This window comes from Heterodontus francisci, chromosome 24 (genome assembly GCF_036365525.1).
Source record: "Heterodontus francisci isolate sHetFra1 chromosome 24, sHetFra1.hap1, whole genome shotgun sequence".
Taxonomy (NCBI): domain Eukaryota; kingdom Metazoa; phylum Chordata; class Chondrichthyes; order Heterodontiformes; family Heterodontidae; genus Heterodontus; species Heterodontus francisci.
The window spans coordinates 65,091,867-65,119,630 of record NC_090394.1 but is presented as its reverse complement, the minus strand read 5'-3'; the positions used below and the strand labels follow the sequence as shown (position 1 = coordinate 65,119,630).

The window sequence follows — 27,764 nt, the reverse complement described above, 5'->3', positions numbered from 1 at the left end:
GCGACCAGAACTGCACACAGTGCTCCAAATGCGGCCTAACCAACGTTATGTACAACTGTAACTGTAATTCTTGTACTCAATGTCTCGGCCGATGAAGGCAAGCATGCCATATGCCTTCTTCACCACCCTGTCTACCTGTGTTGCCACTTTCAGGGAACTATGTACTTGCACCCCAAGGTCTCTCTGTTCAAGAACACTCCCCAGGGCCCTGCCATTCACTGTATATGTCCTGCCCTGGTTTAACTTCCCAAAATGCATCACTTCACACTTGTCTGCGTTAAATTCCATTTGCCACTCCCTTGCCCACTTTCCCAGTTGATCTATATCCTGTTGTAACCTTAGACAACCTTCTTCACTGTCCACTATACCACCAATTTTGGTGTCATCTGCAAACTTACTAATCATGCCCCTTACATTCACATCCAAGTCATTAATATATATGACAAACAACAGAGGGCCCAGCACCGATCCCTGCGGCACACCACTGGTCATCGGCCTCCAATCTGTAAAACAACCCTCCACTACCACCCTCTGACTCCTATCACCAAGCCAATTTTGCATCCAATTTGCTAGCTCACCCTGGATCCCATGTGTTCAAACCTTCTGGACCAGCCTACCATGCGGGACCTTGTCAAAGGCCTTGCTAAAGTCCATTAGACAACATCCATCGCCCTGCCCTCATCAATCCTCTTGGTCACTCCTCGAAAAACTCAATCAAATTCGTGAGACATGATTTCCCACACACAAAGCCCTGCTGACTATCCCTAATAAGACCATGCCTTTCCAGATGCATATAAATCCTGTCTCTCAGAATCCCTTCCAATAACTTTCCCACCACTGATGTAAGGCTGTAGTGCCCTAGCTTATCTCCGCTGCCCTTCTTAAATAACGGCACAACATTAGCTATCCTCCAGTCTTCCTGTACCTCACCCGTGGCTAACAATGATACTAAAATCTCTGACAGGGCCCCAGCAATCTCCTCCCTTGCTTCCCATAGCATCCTAGGATACACCTGGTAAGGCCCTGGGGATGTATCCACCTTAAAGTGCTTCAAAACCTCCAATACCTCCTCCTTTGTAATGTTGATATGCTCCAGGATATCAGTGTTCCCACCCTTGAACTCACTACCTTAATAAAAGCAATCCCGATCAGACCTGTACTGTACCCGGCAGGAAGATCTCTGATAGCCTCGCGCTACTCAGAGATACGATCGCCTACGTACGGGACAGGAGGGTGGACACCTGCCTCATCAGCCTGGACCAGGAGAAGGCTTTTGACAGGATATCGCACACCTACATGATGGACGTGCTTTCCAAAATGGGGTTTGGAGAGGGAATCTGCAATTGGATCCAACTGCTCTACACAAACATCAGTAGCGCAGTCTCAATCAACGGGTGGGAATCGGAAAGTTTCCTGATCAAATCTGGAGTCAGACAGGGATGTCCTCTCTCCCCGGTCTTGTTTGTTTGCTGTATTGAACCCTTTGCTGAGTCTATTAGGAAGGATGTGAGCATAAGAGGGGTGACAATCCCAGGCAGTGGAGGCACTCAGGTTAAAACCTCCCTGCACATGGATGACGTCGCTGTCTTCTGCTCGGATCCGCTGTCCGTGCGCAGACTGATGAGCATCTGCGACCAGTTCGAACTGGCCTCGGGAGCCAAAGTTAACCACTGCAAGAGCGAGGCCATGTTCTTTCGGAACTGGGCTGACCGATCCTTTGTCCCCTTCACCGTCAGGTCAGATTACCTGAAGGTGCTGGGGATATGGTTCGGAAGGGCCGGGGCGTGCACCAAAACATGGGAGGAGCGAGTAGCCAAGGTACGACAAAAGTTGGGCATGTGGGGGCAGCGATCTCTCTCCATTGTGGGTAAGAACCTGGTCATCAGGTGCGAGGCGCTCACGTTGTTGCTCGACGTTGCGCAGGTCTGGCCCATACCCCACTCCTGTGCCGTGGCAGTCACCCGAGCCATTTTCCTCTTCATCTGGGGATCTAAAATGGACCGGGTCCGGAGGGACACGATGTTCAAATCTCTGGACAAGGGCGGGAAAAATGTACCCAACGTGGCCCTCATCCTGATGACCACATTCGTGTGCGGCTGCATCAAGCTGTGTGTAGACCTCCAGTACGCAAACTCCAAGTGTCACTACGTGCTGAGGTTCTATCTGTCCCCAGTGTTGCGAAGGATGGGCTTGGCCACATTGCCGCGGAATGCTCCATGCAGTTGGGCCTTGCCGTACCACCTATCCTTCGTGGAGCAGTTTCTGCGGGAAAACACCTTTGACCACCGGTCCATCAGGCAGTGGTCTGCACGGAATGTCCTCAAGGGCCTATGGGAAAAGGAGACGGTGGATGCTGTCGGATGGTTCCCCGAGCAGACCGTCAAAGTCATTTGGCGGAATGCCTCATCACCAGAACTTTCAAATAAGCACCAAGACGTAGCTTGGCTGGTGGTGAGAAGGGCCCTTCCCGTCAGATCCTTCATGCACGCCCGAAGTCTCGCCCCCTCCGCACAGTGCCCCCGCGTTGGCTGTGGTGGGGAAGAGACGGTCGCCCACCTCCTCCTGGAATGTGTCTTTGCAAAGCAGGTGTGGAAAGAGATGCAGTGGTTTTTGTCGAGGTTCATCCCAAGCAGCTCTGTAACACAGGAGTATGTGCTCTACGGGCTGTTCCCAGAGACGCACACCGAGACAAACATCAACTGCTGCTGGAGGACTATCAATTCGGTGAAAGGCGCCCTTTGGTCTGCCCGAAACTTGCTGGTCTTCCAGCGCAAAGAGTTATCCACCACCGAATGTTGCAGACTGGCACATTCCAAGGTCCAGGACTACGTGCTGAGAGACGCACTAAAGCTTGGGGCAGCCGCAGCAAAGGCTCAATGGGGAAAGACCACAGTGTAAGGACCCCCACCAAGCTGAACTGAGGGGCTGGATCCATGGGAAACCCCTTGAACTGTATCGTTGATATTTTCATTTGCTGTAAATGTGAAACTGTAATTGGCATGACAATAGTGAAATGGAAGGGTTGTGAAGAAACTCATGATAGTATAGAAGGAAACTGATCTCCCTTGCAATGTTTGTATTTTTTGGTGCTGTTCGGAACTGTTTGGCAGTGTAATTTTTGCAGATTTTTATGAATAAAGTATATTTTGGAAATAAAAAAAAACCTTAATAAAAGCAAAATACTGCGGATGCTGGAAATCTGAAATAAAAACAAGAAATGCTGAAACCTTTTGGAAATAAAAAAAAACCTTAATAAAAGCAAAATACTGCGGATGCTGGAAATCTGAAATAAAAACAAGAAATGCTGAAACCACTCAGCAGGTCTGGCAGCATCTGTGGAAAGAGAAGCAGAGTTAACGTTTCGGGTCAGTGACCCTTCATCGGAACCTTCCATGACCTTCTCCACGGTAAATACAGTTCGTTTCAACATGGTCCGCTTGAGCTGCAGAATAATACATTTTGCATTACATAATAGACCTGGAGTTAAAAATAGAAAACTGTCCAATTTACTGCGAGCAACATTTTCAGATCGGCTAGTATTTTTAAAAATAATGTTTGCAGTACTATCTAAATGGATGGAACATACTCTTCCGTGTCAACATTTGATGTTAAAAAATATAGATTGTTAGACATCAACATTTTCGGTTTTTTTAAACTACTGTGAACGTTCTTAGGATACAAATAGAAAAAAAAGAGACAAAGCCTTTAGGGAAAGATACTTGCTCCAAAAGTTGATTGGAATGATTTCGGCAAATATTGAGATAAACTGTAAGTGATTACACGTATGCATTTCCGTCTGTACTTGAATTACAACTGAGTAGGGGGCGGTGGTTAATGTTAGCTGCCAGGTTTTGAGTTCCCTTGTACAGTACAGTGGTACTTACAATGTTTGAGCTCTCTATCGCTCTGTAGGTGGCGGTTGATACTGACAGCAAAAAATAAGAAAAGACACGTTTACTGGTTCAGGAGAGAAAAGCAAATAAGGTGCATGCGAAAAGAGGGAGGGGAGTGGATAGACAAGAACCAGAGGGCAGAAAGACAAAAGACATTCCGTGAGCCAGCACAGGAGATAGGTAAGTGCATTCTCCTGACTGTTGATTAAAAAAAAGGAGGGCAAACTCTTCAGTGAGCTTACCCGTCCCCAGGCACCTTTTTGTTCTGCAGCCAAATTTGCATCGGGAGGGTGAAAAGTTTCCCGGCGGTGCAACCCCAGCGCGTCCCGGGGCAACTTGCAGAAGCTCCTCGCGCCGCCGAACAAAGCGGCCGACCCCTAGCAACCGCCGCCGACCCCTGGCAACCGCGGCCGGGGACCAGCCGCCCGGGGTGGCTGCAGGGGAGGCTCGGCGGGCTGTCAGGCCGCTGCGTGGGCCGGCGGCTTCTTTTCCAGTGTAAGTTTGGCGGGGCAGGGGAGGGAGCCCCGGCTCTGCCGGCTGTGGATCCGGCTCCAACCAGGCTGAAAAAGGCGCCTGTGTTCCAAGTGTTAAAGCGCCCTAGAAGGCCGCAAAGCCGCGGACTGAAGTAACAGTCGCCAGCAGCCACTAACAGTCCTGTAATTTAGTGACAATAGCACGCGACTCTGCTAATATAGAACTTTGTGCTTAATATTATAGTCAAATGGTGGGTGTTTTTTGTGTATTTATATATTCACTTTGCCACCTAAAAAGTGTCAGAAATTCAGGTAATTACTACTTATAACTTAGGTTTTGGTATGGTTCCAGACAGTATTATATTGTAGGTTCTGCACGTCTCATAATATATGTAAAATATATATATTTGAATATACCGAAAGTTAGTTTTTAATGCAGTAAATTTCAAATATGTCAAAGCTGTTAAAACATAGGAAGAATGAGCACATGTAACTTTTCTTCTTCTTTGGTGTATTCTCCCAAGTAGGAAAGTTGAAATTAGCTATACATATATGTTCATACAATGACTTGCATTTACATAACGTATTTGGCACAGTAAAACGGCCCAAGACATTTCACAAAAGCAATTATCAAACTAAATTTGACACCGAGCCACATAAAGAAAGGGGTGTTCGGACAAGTAGGTTTTAAAAAGCATCTTAAAGGATGAGAGTGAGGTAGGGAGCTTTAGGTTGGGAATTCCAAACCTTTACTCCGTGGCAGAGCAAATCAGAGATGTGCAGGAGGCCAGGATTGGAGGAGTGTGGAAATATCAGAGGGTTGTCGGGCCAGAGGAGATTACAGAGACAGGGAGAGGCAAAGGATTTGAAAACAGGGATGAGAATTTTAAGGTCGAGGCATTGCAAATGTAGGTCAGCAAATGCAGGGTGGACAGGACTTGGTGCATGTTAGGCTATGGGCAGCTGAGTTTTGGCTGAGCTCAAGTTACAGAAAGTGCAAGGTGTACAGCTTGCACTTGTACAGTGGTATTTTATTATTAGTAATAATAGTTATAGCAAGTGTGCTAAACAGTGGTTCAAATCCCAGATCTGCCAATATGCTTTCATCAAGATTGATATTCAAGATTAGGAACTAATAGAAACTTAAATATGTGTTTACTAATTTCCTTAGTATTTGGAGTTCCAGGACAATAGGATGTGTAAAAGTTCCTATTTTCTTTTCTGTTCTCTACCTTAGTATGACAACTTGTGCTGAGGGCATTCCGTGGGTTCTGGGAGTCCTTCAGTAACTTGTCAAAAGTCGTCTTTGTGTGTGAGCCAAGGCAGTTAGTTGATCACGGGCTATTTGTAATCGCAATTAAGTTCCACCATTGCTCGGCATCCCTACAGATACATTTTCAGCATAGGTCACATAGCAATCAAAAGGAGGAAGCCTTACTGAATTTGCCCTTTTCCCCCTTAAGATGCTTAGGCCAGTTTTGTAATGTTATTGCTGCCATGCCACTGATCGACACATGATAAAACAAACCTGAATGTCCTCTGGCCTGGGCTGCATTTATACCCTGAGTCATTTGGAGTAGCAACTACATGTAGGGGTACTTGATTAGTTTGGCTGAAGGCACACTTACCAGAAACATCAGTGAGCTTCTGGTCTAGTCACAAATCAATTGAAATGGGTTGAAATCGCTCTCTGCTCTTAGTGAGAGACGTCTTAATGTGAATTAGAATTAGAACATTACAGCGCAGTACAGGCCCTTCGGCCCTCGATGTTGCGCCGACCTGTGAAACCATCTGACCTACACTATTCCATTTTCATCCATATGTCTATCCAATGACCACTTAAATGCCCTTAAAGTTGGCGAATCTACTACTGCTGCAGGCAGGGCGTTCCACGCCCTTACTACTCTCTGAGTAAAGAAACTACCTCTCACATCTGTCCTATATCTATCACCCCTCAACTTGAAGCTATGTCCCCTCGTGTTTGCCATCACCATCCGAGGAAAAAGACGCTCACTATCCACCCTATCTAACCCTCTGATTATCTTATATGTCTCTATTAAGTCACCTCTCCTCCTCCTTCTCTCCAACGAAAACAACCTCAAGTCCCTCAGCCTTTCCTCGTAAGACCTTCCCTCCATACCAGGCAACATCCTAGTAAATCTCCTCTGCACCCTTTCCATAGCTTCCACATCCTTCCTATAATGCGGTGACCAGAACTGCACGCAATACTCCAGGTGCGGTCTCACCAGAGTTTTGTACAGCTGCAGCATGACCTCGTGGCTCCGAAACTCGACCCCCCTACTAATAAAAGCTAACACACCATATGCCTTCTTAACAGCCCTATTAACCTGGTTAGCAACCTTCAGGGATTTATGCACCTGGACACCAAGATCTCTCTGTTCATCTACACTACCAAGAATCTTCCCATTAGCCGAGTACTCTGCATTCCTGTTACTCCTTCCAAAGTGAATCACTTCACACTTTTCCGCATTAAACTCCATTTGCCATCTCTCAGCCCAGCTCTGCAGCCTATCTATGTCCCTCTGTACCCTACAACATCCTTCGGCACTATCCACAACTCCACCGACCTTAGTGTCATCTGCAAATTTACTAACCCACCCTTCTACACCCTCTTCCAGGTCATTTATAAAAATGACAAACAGCAGTGGCCCCAAAACAGATCCTTGCGGTACACCACTAGTAACTAAACTCCAGGATGAACATTTGCCATCAACCACCACCCTCTGTCTTCTTTCAGCTAGCCAATTTCTGATCCAAAGCTCTAAATCACCTTCAACCCCATACGTCCGTATTTTCTGCAATAGCCTACCGTGGGGAACCTTATCAAACGCCTTACTGAAATCCATATACACCACATCCACTGCTTTACCCTCATCCACCTGTTTGGTCACCTTCTCGAAAAACTCAATAAGGTTTGTGAGGCACGACCTACCAGTCACAAAACCGTGCTGACTATCTCTAATGAACTTATTCTTTTCAAGATGATTATAAATCCTGTCTCTTATAACCTTTTCCAACATTTTACCCACAACCGAAGTAAGGCTCACAGGTCTATAATTACCAGGGCTGTCTCTACTCCCCTTCTTGAACAAGGGGACAACATTTGCTATCCTCCAGTCTTCCGGCACTATTCCCGTCGACAATGACGACATAAAGATCAAGGACAAAGGCTCTGCAATCTCCTCCCTAGCTTCCCAGAGAATCCTAGGATAAATCCCATCTGGCCCAGGGGACTTATCTATTTTCACACTTTCCAAAATTGCTAACACCTCCTCCTTATGAACCTCAATCCCATCTAGCCTCGTAGCCTGAATCTCAGTATTCTCAACAACATTTTCTTTCTCCACTGTAAATACTGACGCAAAATATTCATTTAACACTTCCCCTATCTCCTCTGATTCCACACACAACTTCCCACTACTATCCTTGATTGGCCCTAATCTAACTCTAGTCATTCTTTTATTCCTGATATACCAATAGAAAGCCTTAGGGTTTTCCCTGATCCGATCCGCCAATGACTTCTCGTGTCCTCTCCTTGCTCTTCTTAGCTCTCCCTTTAGATCCTTCCTGGCTAGCTTGTAGCTCTCAAGCGCCCTAACTGAGCCTTTACGTCTCATCCTAACATAAGCCTTCTTCTTCCTCTTGACAAGCGCTTCAACTTCTTTAGTAAACCACGGCTCCCTCGCACGACAACTTCCTCCCTGCCTGACATGTACATACTTATCAAGGACACACAGTAGCTGCTCCTTGAATAAGCTCCACATTTCGATTGTTCCCATCCCCTGCAGTTTCCTTCCCCATCCTACGCATCCTAAATCTTGCCTAATCGCATCATAATTTCCTTTCCCCCAGTTATAATTCTTGCCCTGCGGTATATACCTGTCCCTGCCCATCGCTAAGGTAAACCTAACCGAATTGTGATCACTATCACCAAAGTGCTCACCTACATCTAAATCTAACACCTGGCCGGGTTCATTTCCCAGTACCAAATCCAATGTGGCATCGCCCCTGGTTGGCCTGTCTACATACTGTGTCAGAAAACCCTCCTGCACACACTGGACAAAAACTGACCCATCTAAAGTACTCGAACTATAGTATTTCCAGTCGATATTTGGAAAGTTAAAGTCCCCCATAACAACTACCCTGTTACTCTCGCCCCTGTCGAGAATCATCTTCGCTATCCTTTCCTCTACATCTCTGGAACTATTCGGAGGTCTATAAAAGACTCCCAACAGGGTAACCTCACCTCTCCTGTTTCTAACCTCGGCCCATACTACCTCAGTAGACGAGTCCTCAAATGTCCTTTCTGTCGCTGTAATACTCTCCTTGATTAACAATGCCACACACCCCCCTCTTTTACCATCTTCTCTGTTCTTACTGAAACATCTAAATCCCGGAATCTGCAACATCCATTCCTGCCCCTGCTCTACCCATGTCTCCGAAATGGCCACAACATCGAGATCCCAGGTACCAACCCATGCTGCAAGCTCACCCACCTTATTCCGGATGCTCCTGGCGTTGAAATAGACACACTTTAAACCAGGTTCTTGCTTGCCAGTGCCCTCTTGCGTCCTTGTAACCATATCCCTGACCTCACTACTCTCAACATCCTGTACACTGGCACTACAATTTAGGTTCCCATTCCCCTGCTGAATTAGTTTAAACCCCCCCGAAGAGCACTAGCAAACCTCCCCCCCAGGATATTGGTACCCCTCTGGTTCAGGTGAAGACCATCCTGTTTGTAGAGGTCCCACCTACCCCAGAAAGAGCCCCAATTATCCAGGAAACCAAAACCCTCCCTCCTGCACCATCCCTGCAGCCACGTGTTCAACTCCTCTCTCTCCCTATTCCTCGCTTCGCTATCACGTGGCACGGGCAACAACCCAGAGATAACAACTCTGTTTGTTCTCGCTCTAAGCTTCCACCCTAGCTCCCTGAATTTCTGTCTTAAATCCCCATCTCTCTTCCTACCTATGTCGTTGGTGCCTATGTGGACCACGACTTGGGGCTGCTCCCCCTCCCCATTAAGGATCCCACAAACACGATCCGAGACATCACGAACCCTGGCACCTGGGAGGCAACATACCAACCGTGAGTCTCTCTCGTTCCCACAGAACCTCCTATCTGTTCCCCTAACTATGGAGTCCCCAATGACTAATGTTCTGCTCCTCTTCCCCCTTCCCTTCTGAGCAACAGGGACAGACTCTGTGTCAGATACCTGTACCCCATTGCTTACCCCTTGTAAGTCGTCCCCCGCAATAGTATCCAAAACGGTATACCTGTTGTTGAGGGAAACGGCCACAGGGGATCCCTGCACTGCCTGCTGGTTCCCTCTCCTTCCCCTGACCGTAACCCATCTACCTACTTCTTTTACCTGAGGTGTGACTACCTCCCCATAACTCCTCTCAATAACCTCCTCCGCCTCCCGAATGATCTGAAGTTCATCCAGCTCCAGTTCCCTAACGCGGTTCTCGAGGAGCTGGAGTTGGGTGCACTTCCCACAGATGCAGTCAGCAGGGACACTCTTTGCGACCCTTACCTCCCACATTCTGCAGGAGGAACATACAACTGCCTTAACCTCCATTCCCACTATTCCAAATTCCCAACAAATCTACTGAAAAACCAAAAACAAAAAGTCAAAACTTGTTAGGTTAGCAATTCAACGGACAGAACTTCCTAAATAAAAAGCTTACCTTATCAGCACACCAGAGTCCCCTTCTTTTGGTTAGAGGAGGAGGGTGGGCGGGAGACACCACACGTGCAGTGTCCCGGGCACAGCCACCACACAAATATATACTTTTTCCTTACCCAGCAGTCCCCTGGTCCTCCGAAAACAAAAGGGAATTCACTTTTAAACTTACACTGAAATTGACTTCACAGTTGTAAGCCCGCTCACGCACCTCCGTTGCTATCAAAGCTGCAGTCACCGAAACTAAAAGAAAGAGATTTTAAACCACACAAATATATACTTTTTCCTTACCCAGCAGTCCCCTGGTCCTCCGAAAACAAAAGGGAATTCACTTTTAAACTTACACTGAAATTGACTTCACAGCTGTAAGCCCGCTCACGCACCTCCGTTGCTATCAAAGCTGCAGTCACCGAAAACTGAAATTGACTTCACAGCTGTAAGCCCGCTCACGCACCTCCGTTGCTATCAAAGCTGCAGTCACCGAAACTAAATGTGCTTGCATAAAATTCATTTGACCACTATTTTAACAAACTATTTGGAATAGGTTAATGCATTCACCAAAGTAATGGGTGGAGGCTTCTTATTCAAATACAATCATAACTAATATTAGTGATTTCAACCCAGTAATTTGTATAACTATCAAAAAAAAAGCTTTCATTTATATAACCACCTTCACCACTTTAGGCCTCCAAAGTCCTTCACAGTCAGAAGTGTAGGGCCTATTGTAATGTAGGGAAACACAGCAAGGTCCCACAAACAACCAAGAGATTAAAGCCTGGAAAATCTGTTGTAGTATTGGAGATAAATATTGGCCAGGATACTATTAAAACACCCCTCTTCTTCAAATAGCGATGAGACCTTTTGCATCCATGTCAGAGGGCATATAACGTTTCATCTGAAAGATTGTGTCTCTGACAGTGCAGTGCTTCCTTAGTACTGCATTGGAAGTGTCAGCTTAGATTGTGTGCTCAAGTCTTTGAAATGGAATTTGCACCCATAACTTTCTGACTCTGAGGTGAGTGCTATCTCTGAGCTAAGGCTGACACCAAATAGAGTGCAGGAGATCCTCAGGGTAATGTCCTAGGCCCAACAATCTTCAGCTGCTTCATCAATGACCTTCCTTCAATCATAAGGTCAGAAGTGAAAATGTTAGCTGATGATCGCACAATGTTCATCATACGTGACTCCCCAGATACTGAAGCAGACCATGTCCATTTGCAGCAAGACCTGGACAACATCCAGGCTTGGGCTGATAAGTGGCAAGTAACATTTGCGCCACACAAGTGCCAGGCAATGACCATCTCCAACAAGAGAGAATCTAACCATCTCCCCATGACATTCAATGGCATTACGACCACTGAATCCTCCAGTATTAACATCCTGGGGGGTTACCATTGACCAGAAACTGAACTGGAGTAACCATATGAACACCGTGGCTACAAGAGCAGTTCGGAGGCTAGGAACCCTGCGGCGAGTAACTCACCTCTTGACTGTCTACCATCGACAAGGCACAAGTTAGGAGTGTGATGGAATACTCTCCACTTGCCTGGATGGGTGCAGCTCCAACAACACTCAAGAAGCTCGACACCATCCAGGACAAAGCAACCTGCTTGATTGGCACCCCGTCCACAAACAAACATTCACTCCCTCCACCACCGACACACTGGCAGCAGTGTGTACCGTCTACAAAATGCACTGCAGCAGCTCAACAAGGCTCCTTAGACAGAACCTTCCAAACCTGTGACCTCCACCAACTAGAAGGACAAGGGTAGCATATGCATGGGAACACCACCACCTGCCAGTTCCCCTCCAAGCCACACACCATCCTGACGTGGAAATATATCGGCGTTCCTTTACTGCTGCTGGGTCAAAATCCTGGAACTCCCTTCCTAACAGCACTGTGAGTGTACCTATCCCACATGGACTGCAGCAGTTCAAGAAGACAGCTCACCACCACCTATTCAAGGGCAATTATGGATGGACAATAAATGCTGGCCTAGCCAGTGATGCCCACATCCCATGAATGAGTAAGAAATAAAGTACTGTGGGAATATGATGTAGTGGCAATAACATAAACGTGGCTTAAAAATGGTGAGGACTGGGCGCTTAATGTTCCAAGATACAAAGTGTTCAGAAATGATAGGAAAGGAAAAATGGGAGGTGGGGTGGCAGTACTGATCAGGGAAGACATTGTAGTGTTGTAAAAAGAGGATTTCCTTCGGATGTAAGGACATAATCCATCTGGTTACAAATGAGAAGCAAGAAAGGGATGATCATGCTACTGGGAGTATTCTATAGGGCTCCAAACAGTGAGAGAGAGAGGAGCAAATCTGCAAGGAAATCAGAGCCGTGCAAGAACTATCCATTGGTGATATTAGAGGAATTTAATTATCTAAATATCGATTGGGATAAGCTTAGCATGTAGGGGAAGGAGGAGGGAGGAATTTCGGAAATGTGTTCAGGAGAACTTCCTTGACTAGTATGTTTTTGGTCCAACTAGGGAGGAAGCATTGATGGATCTGGTGCTGGGGAATAAGCTGGGCACTTGAGGGAAGTAAACTAAGGGGATAGAACAGGGAAATGGAACTGGATTGCTCCCCAGAGAGCTGGCATGGACTCGATGGGCTGAATGGCCTCCTTTGTCATTATGACGCTAACACTGCATTTATAAAGCACATTTCATGGCTTCAGTAATATAAGAGCAAAATACTGCAGTTGCTGGAAATCTGAAATAAAAACAAGAAATGCTGGAAATACTCAGCAGGTCTGGCAGCATCTGTGGAGAGAGAAGCAGAGTTAACGTTTCAGGTCTGTGACGCTTCATCAGAACTGGCAAAGGTTGGAAATGTAATAGGTTTTAAGCAAATAAAGCAGTGGTAGGGCAAGAGGTAACAAAAGGCAAGGCTTTGATAGGACAGGGTCACAGAGAATAACTGACCACAAGGTCATGGAGCACAGGCAAATGGTATGTTAATTGTGTGTTGAAAGACAAAGCGTTAGGTGCAGAGAGCGTGTTAATGGATAAAAAAATGAACAGTCCTGGCCCAAAGCACAAACGTGAAAAAAAACAGTGGGCAGGCGCATGGTAAGAAAATGAATGATGAAACAAACTAAAATAAAATTGAAAAAAATAACTGAAAATAAAAAGGGAGGGGCCTGTCATGCTCTGAAATTATTGAACATGTTCAGTTCGGCAGGCTATAGCATGCCTAATCGGTCAATGAGATGCTGTTCCTGTATAAGTCGGTGGGCTTAGAATGAATATTAGTGGACTAATATTCCCACCGACTCCCCCAGCTACTTTGACGACACTTCTTCACACCCTGCCTCCTGTAAGGACTCCATTCCATTCTGTCAGTTTCTCCGTCTCCGACGCATCTGCTCTGATGATGCAACCTTCCAAGACAGCGCTTCTGGTATGTCTTCCTTTTTCCTCAACCGAGGATTCCCCCCCCCACTGTGGTTGACAGGGCTCTCAACCGTGTCCGGCCCATTTACCACACCTCTACCTTCACCCCTTCCCCTCCCTCCCAGAACCGCACCAGGGTTCCCCTTGTCCTCACTTTCCACCCCACCAACCTCCACATCCAAAGGATCATCATCCGCCATTTCCGCCACGTCCAGCGTGATGCCACTACCGAACGCATCTTCCCCTGTTAGCATTCCGAATGGATCGTTCCCGAGGTGAGACCCTGGTCCACTCCTCCATTACCCCCAACACCTCGTCCCCTTCCCATGCAATCACAGGAGGTGTAATACCTGCCCATTTACCTCCTCTCTCCTCACTATCCAAGGCCCCAAACACTCCTTTCAGGTAAAGCAGTGAATGCAGTTTAGTATACTGTATTCGCTGTTCACAATGTGGTCTCCTCTACACTGGGGTGACCGCTTTGCGGAACCCCTCCGCTCAATCCGAAAGCATGACCCCGAGCTTCCGGTTGCTTGCCATTTCAACACACACCCTACTCTCATGCCCACATATCTGTCCTGGGCTTGCTGCAGTGTTCCAGTGAACATCAACGCAAGCTTGAGGAACAGCGTATCATTTACCGATTAAGCACGCTACAGCCTGCCAGACTGGACATGGTGTTCAATAATTTAAGAGCATGACGGACCTCCCGCCCTTTTTATTTTCAGTTATTTTTTTTCTTTTTATTTTATTCTATTTTAGTTTGTTTCATCATTCGTTTTTCTTACCATGTGCCTGCCCACTGTTTTTTTCATGTTTGTGCTTTGATCCGGGACTGTTCATTTTTCTGTCCATTAGCACCCTCTCTGCTCTAACGCTTAGTCTTTCAACACACCATTAACATACCATTTGCCTGTGCTCCATGACCTTGTGGTCAGTTATTCTCTGTGACCCTGTCCTATCAACACCTTGCCTTTTGTTACCTCTTGCCCTCCCACTGCTTTATTTGCTTAAAACCCATTACATTTCTAACCTTTGCCAGTTCTGATGAAGCGTCACAGACCTGAAACGTTAACTCTGCTTCTCTCTCCACAGATGCTGCCAGACCTGCTGAGTATTTCCAGCATTTCTTCTTTTTATTTCATGACCTCAGTATATCCCAAAGTGCTTCAAAGAGTTGAAGTACTTGTGTAGTCATTGTTGGAATGCAGCAACCAATTGTGAATAGCAAGGTCCCCCAAACATCATTGAGATAATGACTAGACAATGCTCCAAGAAGTGCTTTTATGATTCAAATAAAATCAAATAATAGTTGGTGGATAATTAGAGCTGGATGTCATCAGCATAGATGTGAAAAACAGGGGGCCAAGAATGGAACGTTGGCATACTTCAGAGGTGACGGTCACATGCAGGGAAAGGAAAATTGCTAGAGAGGGATTGGCTCTGTTGGCACAAGTGGAACCAGGACTCGCCAATCCATTAACTCCAAGAGAGCGGTACTGAACTGAGGGCCCGTGGCCTTATACTTCTCTTTGCTGTCCCTCTGCCAGTGCAAGAGGTGCTTGTTTTCTGTGCCTTTCATGTGCACTTTTGTGACTCAGTGAAAGTTGGCTTGAGTTATGAAGTTTGCACCACTGAAGTTATACAACCTTGTGCTCTCTGGATACCTGTGATGCATAATGGGTTAGAAGTACCCCTTGCTTAGCCTATTCGTGTTACTCCAAGTACCTTTCACAGCTTTCATCTTCCATTTGCCATTATTCTGGTCTACAAATTTATTTTATTTAGAGATACAGCACTGAAACAGGCCCTTCGGCCCACTGAGTCTGTGCCGACCAACAACCACCCATTTATACTAACCCTACAGTAATCCCTTATTCCCTATCACCTACCTACACTAGGGGCAATTTATAATGGCCAATTTACCTATCACCTGCAAGTCTTTGGCTGTGGGAGGAAACCGGAGCACCCGGTTTGTAGCTTTGATTTTTCACTGATTGCAGTCCTATTGCTTTGGAAAGCAATACTGTCTTTTTGGATTGAAGCTATGATCTCAAGAGACTGGATGGCAGAGTAGATCAGTGACTTAACTTTCAGTCCTCGGATCTGATTTTGAATGCAGCCCAAACTTATGGGGTGAAATTTTCTTTGCCAGCTGTAATACTCCCATATGAAATGAGCTTGAGTTATTTCAACCTAGTTTTTAACTATGGTACACAGCACAACACACCACAGGTTAATAGCGCTAATTGGCAATCTCACTTATCCCCTGAGTTTGGTTGTGTACAGATGTTTCCGTTTATTACAAGGACAATAGGGATCTTCTTTTGAGATTTTAGTTTCATGCATGTTAAGGCAGAGTAGCAATGCTCTGCTTTGACACATGTGCGTGCTCTTGAGCATTTAGTTCAGGCTACCACTGATTGTAATCAGTAACATTCTTGATTGATGGGGAAAAATGCAAATCCAGTTTTCCTCCAAGTCCTTACCAAGTAGTAGTAAGGGGAGTGAAGGACCTCAGGTGTGTGATTATTTGTTATGGTTGGGGCTGCTACCTAAGGGGGAAGTACTTATGGCTTAGTATTTAAGCAGTAGGTCACATTCCTAGCTGCTATGAAACCAGTAGAATACAAACTGCCCACGTGTACAGTTAGTTTAAATTTGTCAGAATGATGGCAGACACGGTTAACTTGTGCATCATTTCTAGTGGCAGATCAGGATTGTTGTAGTCTTTTTTTTGGCAGAATGCAAAATGCATTTAAACCTGCTGTGGGGAGATGATATCTGTCCCAGGATGTCTTCCAGTTTGTGTAACAGTGAGTTTCCTGCTGGTGGATATAAATTACACCAACCGTATTTCCAGCTGTCCCATGTGCTTTGTCTCCAGCTTTAATTTACATACATTTTGTTTCGCTTCTGCACTTTGTTCTTTTGAACTGTGTAGAGATAACTGTTAACCAGCAAAGTTCGGTTGTTAGTGCTAATGTGGTTTTGTTGTTTTCATGCCCTTGTATCTGTAGAGTATTATTTTATTAACCAGTGCACAAGCTACTGTATTCTAGTACTTGAGGCCTTCAGTTCCTTTTGTTTTAATAATTAATGAATTAAAAGATGGGCAAAGTTTAAGTTGTGGATTTCAAAACTATAAGCGCAAGATTTTAACAAATAGTCACAGAGATGTGTGTTACAATTACATTTCCACAAGTGGTTATATTGATTTGTAATACATTTTATGTCTTGCTTCATTTGGACACTGTATTAGTGCTGGAAATGCAGTTAGATGTGATTTCATAACAACACACACAGTTTTTTGACTTCATAAGTGTGAAAGCAAATGAAGCAGATCCTTCTAACATTTACTGCACATTCTTAAGTTCCAAAACAGAAAAACAGTCGTTGATTCAAGCTTGGCAGGAAGGTTAAAAAGCTTTTCGCCAGCATTTTTCTTTGCTAATTGTGAGAGAAGTTGAGTCTGGGGAATGGGACATTTCCCACTTTGGCACCCAGTGTTGAGTACTTCCCCAAACTGAATGCAAAATAAATCCACCTCCTGTAGAAGCCCAGCCTCAGTAGGTCATGCTGTATTACACCATTAGAAAACTCTCGCACTTTCCATACGACCAACCTTTTTGGTGTCCAAGTGAGATTGCTAAATTATGGGCACTTTGTGATCAGAGCTATAGTCCCAGGTTGAAACCATCTGATTTTTTTTGTATCAGGCCTTTATAGCTTGCAGCCCCACCTTTCTATGTTCCTGGGTTAGTCTTTTTTTTTAATTGAAAGATTTTATTTTATTTTTCCATTGTGTCCAGATACTTTTGAGTTTTTTTTTGAATGGGAGCTGATCAGCCTTTCATTTTGCTTTATTTAAAGACTTTTTGTTGCATAACTGGAAACTTTATTAATAACCAAGATTTGCTGCATATTGCTATGAGATATTTCCTTAGGAAACAAACACACTGTTCCTAAAATTACTAATGCACAAGATAATCTTTCTCAATACAGTGCAGTTATAGATAGCTTAGCAGTTCATGATCTGTGTGTTGCTGTGCTATTAAACATTAACATATCATTTGCTTTGTTTCACTGTCTGTAAATGAGGTGAAGCTGGATGGGTATCTGCTAAGAGCCTTTAAGAATCTTGTCAAGATGATGTGTTTGCATTTTTCAAAGGTTGAGACCTTATTACAGTATATTCGATCATTTATGACGGTGCTTCTGTATTTTTTTAGTTTTTTTTGAGGACTCAAGTATTTTAGAATTATGGACATTCTTTTATTTGGGAAAACTGAAAAGGATTCCATGGATATTTGGGGTCATTGAAAGGACTCTGAGAGAACTTGGTTTATAAACAACCCTTACTGGACGTCACCTGTCTTCAAATAAATACCCAGCAGAGGCTTTTTGTCTTGCAGAAAATGTTTACAGAGAAGTGACAGGTCAAGATTTATAGGGGTCAGGAGGCTTGATTCTTGAGATATTGTTTTTGGTTTTGCTTTGGACAGTGTGTTGGAGTTTTTTAAAAAAAAAACAGCTCCGAGAGCAGTCACCAACAGCACCCTCTACCATCTCGTTGAGAACTTCCTGAGAATCACGTACAAGAAATAGAGAAACTGATGCTACATTTATCCTGAAAAGCCTTCCAGAAACCCCTGTTGCTGCATTTCACCTGGGAAAGCCTGTCAAACTGATTTTCATGTCACTGAACGGCTGCAGGATATCCTGAATGGGGAGGGTGATGAGGCAGAGGTCATGGTACATGTTGGTACCAATGACATAGGTAGAAAGAGGGATGAGGTCTTGCATCAAGAATTCAGGGAGTTAGGCAGTAGACTAAAAAGCAGGACCTCTCGGGTTGTAATCTCTGGATTACTCCCAGTGCTACATGCTAGCGAGTATAGAAATAGGAGAATAGCACAGATGAACGTGTGGCTTAAGAGTTGGTGCAGGAGGGAGGGTTTTAAATTCCTGGACCACTGGAACCGTTTCTGGGGAAGGTGGGACCTGTACAAGCGGGACGGTCTACATCTGAACCAGAGGGGGACTAACATCCTTGCTGGCGAGTTTGCTAGTGCTGTTGGGAAGAGTTTAAACTAATTTGGCAGGGGGAGGGGATGCAGACTCCTAGCAGAATAGGGACACAGCTAAACACAGGAAAGCGAACAAGTCAGAGGGAATACAGTGGAAGTAAGTTTCAAGGGAGTAAGACCAGGATGGAAGGCCTCGACTTTAATGCCAGGAGTATTGCAGGTAAAACGGATGAGTTAGGGCAAGGATTGACACGTGGAATTGTGATATAGTGGCCATCACTGAGACATGGTTAAAGGAGGGGCAGGATTGGCAGCTCAATATCCCAGGATATAGGATCTTCAGGCGAGACAGAGGAGGGCGTAAAAGAGGAGGGGGCATTGCAATATTAGTTAAGGAGTCAGTTACTACAGTAAGGAGAGATGATATCTTGGAGGGGGCATCAAATGAAGCTTTATGGGTAGAGTTTAGGAATAAAAAAGGGACAGCCACATTGCTAGGTGTTTATTATAGACCCCCAGATAGTCAGCGGGAAATTGAGGAGCAAATATGTGCGCAATTTGCAGAGGTGTGTAGAAATAATAGGGTAATTATATTAGGTGATTTCAACTTACCCAACATTAATTGGGATAGTCATCGTGTTAAGGGCTTAGACGGAGTGGAGTTCTTAAAATGTATACAGGAGAACTTTTTACCTCAATATGTAGAGGATCCAACAAGGGAGGGTGCAGTGCTGGACCTAATTCTGGGGAATGAAGCCGGACAGGTGGTTGATGTGTTGGTGGGGGAGCATTTTGGTGATAGCGACCACAACATGGTACAATTTAAGCTTGTTATGGACAAAGAAATAGACAAGTTGCAAAAAAAAGTTTTGGATAAGGGAAGAGCGAATTTTAGTAAAATAAGGCAGGATCTGGCCAAGGTAGACTGGAAAGAGTTACTTGTCGGGAAATCTACAGAAGAGCAGTGGGGGGCATTCAAAAAGGAAATGGGGAGGGTACAGGCCCAACATGTTCCCTCTAGGATTATAGGTCGGAGCAACAAGCCCAGAGAACCATGGATGACCAGAAATATTCAGGGTTTGATGAGAAGGAAAAGAGAGGCTTTTAGCAAATACAAGGCGAGCAAATCAATGGAAGCATTAGTGGAGTACAGAAGGTGTAGAATGGAGTTTAAGAAAGCAATTAGGAGAGCAAAGAGGGGATATGAGAAAGCTCTGGCTGGTAAAAGTAGGGAAAATCCCAAGATATTCTATGTATATCAATGGGAAGAGTAGGACCCATTAGGGACCAAGGGGGAAATTTGTGGGTGGAGCCAGACGACATTGGTAGGGTGTTGAACGAATACATCACATCTGTCTTCACACAAGAGAATGAGGATGTAAATATGGAAGTTAGAGAGAGAGACTGTGTGGTTCTTGAGCAAATTGTCACAGGGAGTGACAAGGTATTGGAGGTTTTGAAAGGCTTAAAAGTGGACAGATCTCCAGGTCTGGAAGATTTGTGTCCCAGGATGCTGTGGGAGGTGGAGATTGCAGGGGCTCTGACCCTAATTTTTAATTCCTCACTGGCCACGGGGGAGGTGCCAGAGGACTGGAGAACAGCTAATGTGGTCCCACTATTTAAGAAAGGTTGTAGAGATAAGCCAGGGAACTACAGACCAGTGAGTCTCACGTCAGTGGTAGGGAAACTATTAGAGAAAATTCTGAAGGAGAGAATCTATCTCCACTTGGAGAGGCAAAATTTGATTAGGAATAGTCAACATGGCTTTGTCAGAGGGAGGTCATGCCTAACAAATTTGATTGAATTATTGAGCATGTGACCAGGTGTGTAGATGAGGGTAGTGCAGTTGATGTAGTTTACATGGATTTCAGCAAAGCGTTTGACAAGGTCCCACATGGGAAACTTATCAAGAAAGCAAATGCACATGGGATACAAGGTAACTTGATAAGGTGGATTCAAAATTGGCTTAGCTGCAGGAGACAGAGAGTGATGACAGACGGCTGTTTTAGCAGCTGGAAGCCAGTGTCCAGTGGCGTACCACAGGAATCTGTGCTGGGTCCCCTATTGTTTGTCATTTATATAAATGACATAGATGACTATGTGGGGGGTAGGATCAGTAAGTTCGCGGATGACACAAAGATTGGCCGAGTGGTTAACAGTGAGGTGGAGTGTCTTAGGTTACAGGAAGATATAGACGGAATGGTCAAATGGGCAGAAAAGTGGCAGATGGAATTTAACGCTGAAAAGTGTGAGGTGATACGCTTTGGAAGGAGTAATGTGACACGGAAGTACTCAATGAATGGCTTGACACTGGAAAGTTCTGAGGAAAAAAGGGATCTTGGCGTGTTTGTCCATAGATCTCTGAAGGCAGAAGGGCAGGTTAATAGGGTGGTGAAGAAGGCATATGCGACACTTGCCTTTATCAATCGAGGCATAGATTACAAAAGCAGGGAGGTCATGTTGGAGTTGTACAGAACTTTGGTAAGGCCACAGCTAGAGTACTGCGTGCAATTCTGGTCGCCACATTATAGGAAGGATGTGATTGCATTGGAGGGGGAGCAGAGGTGATTCGCCAGGATGTTGCCTGGGATGGAACATTTAAGCTATGAAGAGAGGTTGGATAGGCTTGGGTTGTTTTCGCTGGAGCAGAGAAGACTGAGGGGCGACCTGATCGAGGTGTGCAAGATTATGAGGGCCATGGACAGGGTGGATAGGGAGCAGCTGTTCCCCTTAGTTGAAGGGTCAGTTACGAGGGGTCACAAGTTTAAGGTGAGGGGCGGGAGGTTTAAGGGGGATTTGAGGAAGAACTTTTTTACCCAGAGGGTGGTGACGGTCTGGAATGCCCTGCCTGGGACGGTGGTAGAGGCAGGTTGCCTCACATCCTTTAAAAAGTACCTGGATGAGCACTTGGCACGTCATAACATTCAAGGCTCTGGGCCAAGTGCTGGCATATGGGATTAGGTAGACAGGTCGGGTGTCTTTAATGCATCGGTGCAGACTCGATGGGCCAAAGGGCCTCTTCTGCACTCTATTATTCTGTGATTCAACATCGCCTGACAAAAACTGTTCTAGAAAGATCTTCGTGACAGCCGTCTATGCATATTTGGGAGGCCAAACCAAAAAGGGACAAATGACATCTTTCCAAATCTCTTTTTTTCCTTCAAGAATTAGCAAGTATTTGGCCAAAGTATTCTTTTTTGTCTTTGTTTTGTCACAGAGCTCTACAGGAAAAAATCTATCTTTTTAGGTTAACCAGTGTGCGTGTCTGAGGGGCTAATGTAAAAGGGAACTTTCATATTTCACTCTGTGTGTTGATGCTTTGCTGCTTTACTGGTTATGCCTTGGTTTATAATAAACTGATAATTTTGTTGTTCATTAAAGAAGCCTGGTTGGTGTATTTGGATAAACATGTAAATATATGTTGTGACCTGTGGAGAAGTGGAACTAGAGAAAACAGTGCACTTCTCCCAGCGCAGTCACAACACATAACTGGGGACTCTGTGCAGGATAAACCAATGCCGACGACATACAATTGAAAGTGGGGTAATAATAATTGAAAAGAGGAAAAGTGGGGAAAAAAACGTTTCTTGTGCATTAAAGTTTACACTTCCGGAATGTCTGTGTTAGTTGCTACGACCTGTATGGGGAAGGAGGATGTATCCCTGAGTGATTTTAGAAACTTAACCAAGGCTAGGCTAAAGGATTTGGCAGAATTCTTGGTGTTAGAGTTAAAACCAGGAGCTAAGAAAGCAGATATAATTGCAGTAATAGCACAGCATTTGCAATTAGAACAAGATGATGGCAAACCATATGGTAGTACAGTTGAATTAGCTAAAATATAGTTGCAGATGAGGCAGCTCGAACTTGACAAATAAAAAGAATTGGAAAAACTTAAGCCTGAATTTCAAAGAGAAAGTGAAAGAGAAGGAAGGGAATTCGAATTTTAAAAAGATGGAACTAGGACGAAGGGGTGGTCTTGACTCCAGTGAAAATTTTAGTGGGGAAAGATCTGACTCTAGCCCAGTACTTAGTGGAGAACTGTTTAAATTTGTACAAGCCCTCCCAAAATTTGAGGAAAGGGACATAGAGGCATTTTACTTGATTGAAACATATAAAATCCTGCGGGGCCTTGACAGGGTGGATGTGGAAAGGATGTTTCCCCTTGTGGGAGAATCTAGAACAAGGGGTCACTGTTTAAAAATAAGGGGTTGCCCATTTAAGACACAGATGAGGAGAAATCTTTTCTCTGGGGGTCCTGAGTCTTTGGAATTCTCTTGCTCAAAAGGTGGCGGAAGCAGAGTCTTTGAATATTTTTAAGACAGAAGTAGATAGATTCTTGATAAGCAAGGGGGTGGAAGATTACTGGGGGTAGGTGGAAATGTGAAGTAATCAGTTAAGCCGTGAACGGCGGAGCAGGCTCGAAGGGCCGAGTGGCCTACTACTGCTCCTAATTCGTATGTTCGTATGTATTTTTCATTTCTTTTGAAAAGAGAACCAGACAGATGAAGTGGCCGAAGGAAAGCTGGACACTGCTTATGAAAAGCAGTTTGATGGGCGGAGCTCATGAAGTTTATGCCATGCTTTCTGAGGAGGCTTCTGCAGATTGAGATGGCAATAAAGGCCTTTCTCGCTGCTTATGAGTTGGTCCCTGAAGCTTACCGGCAGAAATTTCAGAACCTCCGGAGACAGTCAGGGCAGACTTGTATAGAATTTGAGAGGGTAAAGCAAATTAAATTTGATTGTTGGATGCGGGCACTAAAGGCAGAGGCCATATCTGACAACCTTAGGGAACTAATTCTCCTGGAAGAATTAAAAAAATACACTCCTTCTGTTAGTAAGAACCCATGTAGAGAACAGAAAGTTTCAACAGCCAGACAGGCAGTGGAAATTGCTGATGATTGAGCTTGTTTATAAACCCAACCCTTTATCCGTCACCCCCACAAACCCAAGATGAATAGAAGGTGGGAGGGTGAAAGGAAGGCAGGTAGCTGGGGACAAGAAGGGACAGCTGGGAATGCCCTGGGATCATCTCCTCAGGCCAGAAAGGAAGATGCTGAGGGTGGAATTGAGGTCTGCAAGTTTAAGTGTTACCATTGTCACAAGGTGTACACCTTCATGTAGAATGCTGGAAGTTGCGGGGCAAACCCATGGGACTTACTGGGGTACATGAAGCCAATGTAGAGAAAGGGGCCCTGGCCGAGAGTATGACAAATCGGGCTGCAACACTGACTGCAGTTGTAAGGCCAAGGGATAAGGAGTTACTTTTCCTTTTGACAAGAATTCCCTATAACTCTCAGGTATCTTGTTCACATCCTTGGAAAGACCTGGCAGGTAAAAATGTTAACTTATACATGATTGGTTCTTCGGATTCCCACGTCCCGTTATAGGAATTTCATGAACTATCCTTAATATTTCCCTGCGTACCTTTGTATTGGGTGCACCTAGAGTGTGACCTAATGTCTGGAACGGTAACTGTAGGAGTTGTCCATTGTTTGCCTGTAGACTGAGTTGACCTACTCCTGGGGAATGATTTGGCTGGAGCGAAGGTAGTAGCTTCTACAGTAGTCACGGAAAAAAACAATTGAAGTCAAAGAGACAGAACAGTTGCAGGAAAAGGTTCCAGGAATTTTTCCTTCATGTGTAGTATCCCAGACAATGGCTAAACAAGTTCCATTGTTGGAGGTATAGTTGGCATCACAGACAGATAGCCGAATATCTGCAACTTTCTTTGGGGATTTGGATAATCCGAAGGAAATGTTCAATAAATCTTCTCTGATCACATCTCAGCAAGCTGATCCAGAGTTTTAAAAAAAGTGGCACAATCGGCTTTAATGGAAGCTGAGGCAAAGGGAGTTCCAGAAGGCTTCCAGAATATTAAAAATGGGATTCTGATGAAGAAGTGGAGACTTCCTCACACACCTGCGGATGAAGAATGGATAGTTGTTCACCAGATAGTGGTACTGCCCAAGTATCACCGGGAAATATTAAGGATAGCCCATGAAATTTCAATAGCAGGACGTGGGGATCCAGAAGAATCAATCACGTATAAGTCGACATTTTTACTGGCCAGGTCTTTCCAAGGACTTGGTGCAGTTTTGTAAAACGTGCCAGATTGTAGGAAAAACTCAATCTGCTATAAAACTGGCACCTCTAATTCCCATACCAGTTTTTGGGGAGCCATTTAGTAGGCTGTTGGTAGACTGTGCAGGACCTTTAGCAAAAACAAAAGCGGGACACCAATATATACTCACTGTCATGGATAGGGCTACTCAGTTCCCAGAGGCCATTCCCTTGAGAACAATTTTTGCTAAGGTAGTGGTAGAGAAATTAACCCAATTCTTCACTAGATATGGATTACTGATTGAGTCAGATCAAGGTTCCAGTTTTATGTCTAAAATTTTCCAGGAAGTTGTGGATAATTTGGGTATAACACTGTTACAGTCTTCAGCCTACCACCCACAGACACCAGGAGCTTTAGAAAGGTACCATCAGATCCTCAAAACAATGATCAGGACGTACTGCCATGAATATCCCCATGATTGGGATAAAGGGCTAGAATTTCTTCTCTTTGCCACTAGGGATTCACCCAATGAGTCTACTGGTTTTAGTCCTTTTGAATTGGATATGGACATGAGATAAGAGGTCCTCTAAAACTAATTACAGAAAGGTTTTTAGAACAGAGGGATGAATCTTCTGTGTTAGATTATGTATCTGTGTTCCTGGAATAGCTCACGAGAGCTGCAAAGTGGCTCAGGAACATCTTAAAGCTTCCCAAGCAGCCATGAAGAAATAGGCGAGTAAAGCATGCCAAGACACGAATATCTTAACCAAGGCTTGAGGTGTTAGCATTACTGCCTTTACAGGGTGAACCACTGAAAGCACAGTTCAGTGGTCTGTATAAAGTGGTCAAAAGAATTGATAAAGTATATTAAGACAAGAAATGCTGGAAATACTCAGTAGGTCTGGCAGCATCTGTGGAGAGAGAAGAAGAGTTAACGTTTCAGGTCAGTTAACTCTTCTCTCTCCACAGATGCTGCCAGACCTGCTGAGTATTTCCAGCATTTCTTGTTTTTATTTCAGATTTCCAGCATCCGCAGTATTTTGCTTTTATGATAAAGTAAATTATTTGATTGACACCCCAGATCGCTGGAAAAAGAATCAGCTGTGTCATATCAATATGTTGAAACAGTAGCATCGCTGGAAGGAGGATAAGCAAGCACAGATATGTCATATAGTAGGGGCAGTGAAGGATGGAATGGATAGTGAGGCTGAGGCAGAAGGAGGCCCAGGCAATTCTCAAATTGAACCTCCTACTATCCGGTTAGCTAATACTGAATTGTTAGGGAGATTGGCCACTATGCTTTCATATTTAGATGCAGAACGAGAAGACCTAACAAGGCTACTCACAGCATTTAAAGGAGTCTGTAGGGACAAGCCAGGATGTACAACCTTAGCCATACGTAATGTGGATGTAGGGGAATCCTGTCCTATAAAACAGTATCCTTATCACTTCAGTCCAGAGAAACAGGCTTGGGTAAAAGCAGAAATCCAATACAAGTTGGAAAACCACCTAATTGAACCCAGTCGCAGCAGCTGGAGATCCCCAGTGATGTTAGAGCCTAAACCTGATGGTTCAACTAGATTCTGCATAGACTACAGAAAGGTTAATGCAGTAACAAAGGCAGACACCCAATTCCTTGCTTGGAAGACTGTATTGACAGAGTGGGCAGTGCCATGTTTCTTACAAAAATAGATTTGATAAAGGGATACTGGCAGGTTCCTTTAACACCCCGAGCTAAAGAAATATTGGCCGTTGTCACACCAGGTGGACTTTTTCATGCTGGGTGATGCCATTCGGGCTAAAAAAAATGCCCCAACCCCTTTTCAGAGACTAATGAACCAAGCGATAGCCATTGTTCCTAACTGTGTGGTTTATCTTGACGCTGTGCTGGTATACAGTGACACTTGGAAGGACCACTTAGAACAACAAGAAGCTCTGTTTAGAAAATAACACTGGCTGATTTAGTGATAAACCTTGCCAAAAGTGAATTTGCAAAAGCCAGAGTATAGTAGGGCAAGGACAATGTTGCCAAGAACAGCGAAAGTACAAACATTGGTGGAGTTCCCCACCCCTAGGACTAAGCGAGAAATCAAGAGGTTCTTGGGGATGTGTGATTTCTAATACATGTTTATACCAAACTTTCATACTATAGCTGCTCCACTGACAGATTTGCATCAAAAAAAGAAAACCAAGGTAGTGTGGTCAGGGAGTGCCAAGCATCTTTTGAGAGGCTGAAAGCCATTTTGATTAATGAACCAGTGTTGGCTGCTCCAAATTTCACTAAACCCTTCAAGGTAGCAGTTGATTTTAGTGACCTAGGGGTCGGTGCAGTTGTGTTACAAGACAATGAATCAGGCATAGAAAGGCCAGTGGGATACTTTTCCAAAAAGCTCGACACCAAGAAAGTTACTCAACAGTGGAAAAAGAAACTCTAGGCTTATTACTATCTCTTAAGCATTTTGAGGTCTGTGTCCGCACGACTACGGAGAGATCCTGGTATATCCTGATCATAACCCCCTAGCCTTTTTGGAAAAATTCAAAAACCAGGATGCCAGACTATTCTGATGGAATTTACTATTGCAACCTTGTCACTTCAAGATTATCCACATTGTGGGAAAAAATAATGTAATTGTGGATGCTTTTTCTAGATTTAACTTTGCTTTGAGTTATCTGAGTGCAAAGATGGTACAAAGCAGAACTGTATTAGCTACAGGTAAAGAGTGAATGAGTATGAGTGTGAAAATCTGATTTAAAATATTTTTCACCTTTTTTCCCCCCACTCTTGGCAATGAAATGCATTTGAAAATGGCATTTCATTCTCCAAGGATGGAGGTGTTATGACAGTGCTTCTATATTTTTAAAGTTTTTTTTGAGGATTTGTATTTTAGAATTATGGACATTGTTTTATTTGGGAAAACTGAAAAGGATTCCATGGATTTTTTTTCCACTGGGGTCATTGAAAGGACATTGAGAGAACTCTGTTTGTAAACAACCCTTACTGGAAGTCACCTGTCTTCAGATAAATACCCAGCAGGGGCTTTTTGACTTGCAGAAAATGTTTACAGAGAAGTGACAGGTCAAGATTTATAGGGGTCAGGAGGCTTGATTCTTGAGATATTGTTTTTGGTTTTGCTTTGGGCAGTGTGTTGGAGCTTTTTTTTTAAAAAGAAAAAGCTCTGAGAGCAGTC

General features: G+C 44.5%; 1 protein-coding gene across 6 annotated transcripts in view; it reads left to right on the top strand.

Moving 5' to 3' along the window:
- The window catches only part of zc3h7a (zinc finger CCCH-type containing 7A), a 122,259-nt gene that overhangs the window by 18,606 nt on the left and 75,889 nt on the right, over positions 1 to 27,764 (top strand). For 2 of the 6 annotated variants that reach the window (XM_068056424.1, XM_068056423.1), the window contains exon 1: positions 3,868 to 4,073. The exons of 1 other annotated variant lie outside the window; for it this stretch is intronic. In XM_068056424.1, coding sequence (XP_067912525.1) covers positions 3,989 to 4,073 — 85 coding nt within the window. In that variant the 5' untranslated portion in view covers positions 3,868 to 3,988. Of the gene's footprint in view, positions 1 to 3,866; positions 4,074 to 4,272; positions 4,389 to 27,764 lie in introns of those variants that run through there. 3 more of the 6 variants (XM_068056428.1, XM_068056427.1, XM_068056426.1) reach the window with 3 other exon arrangements.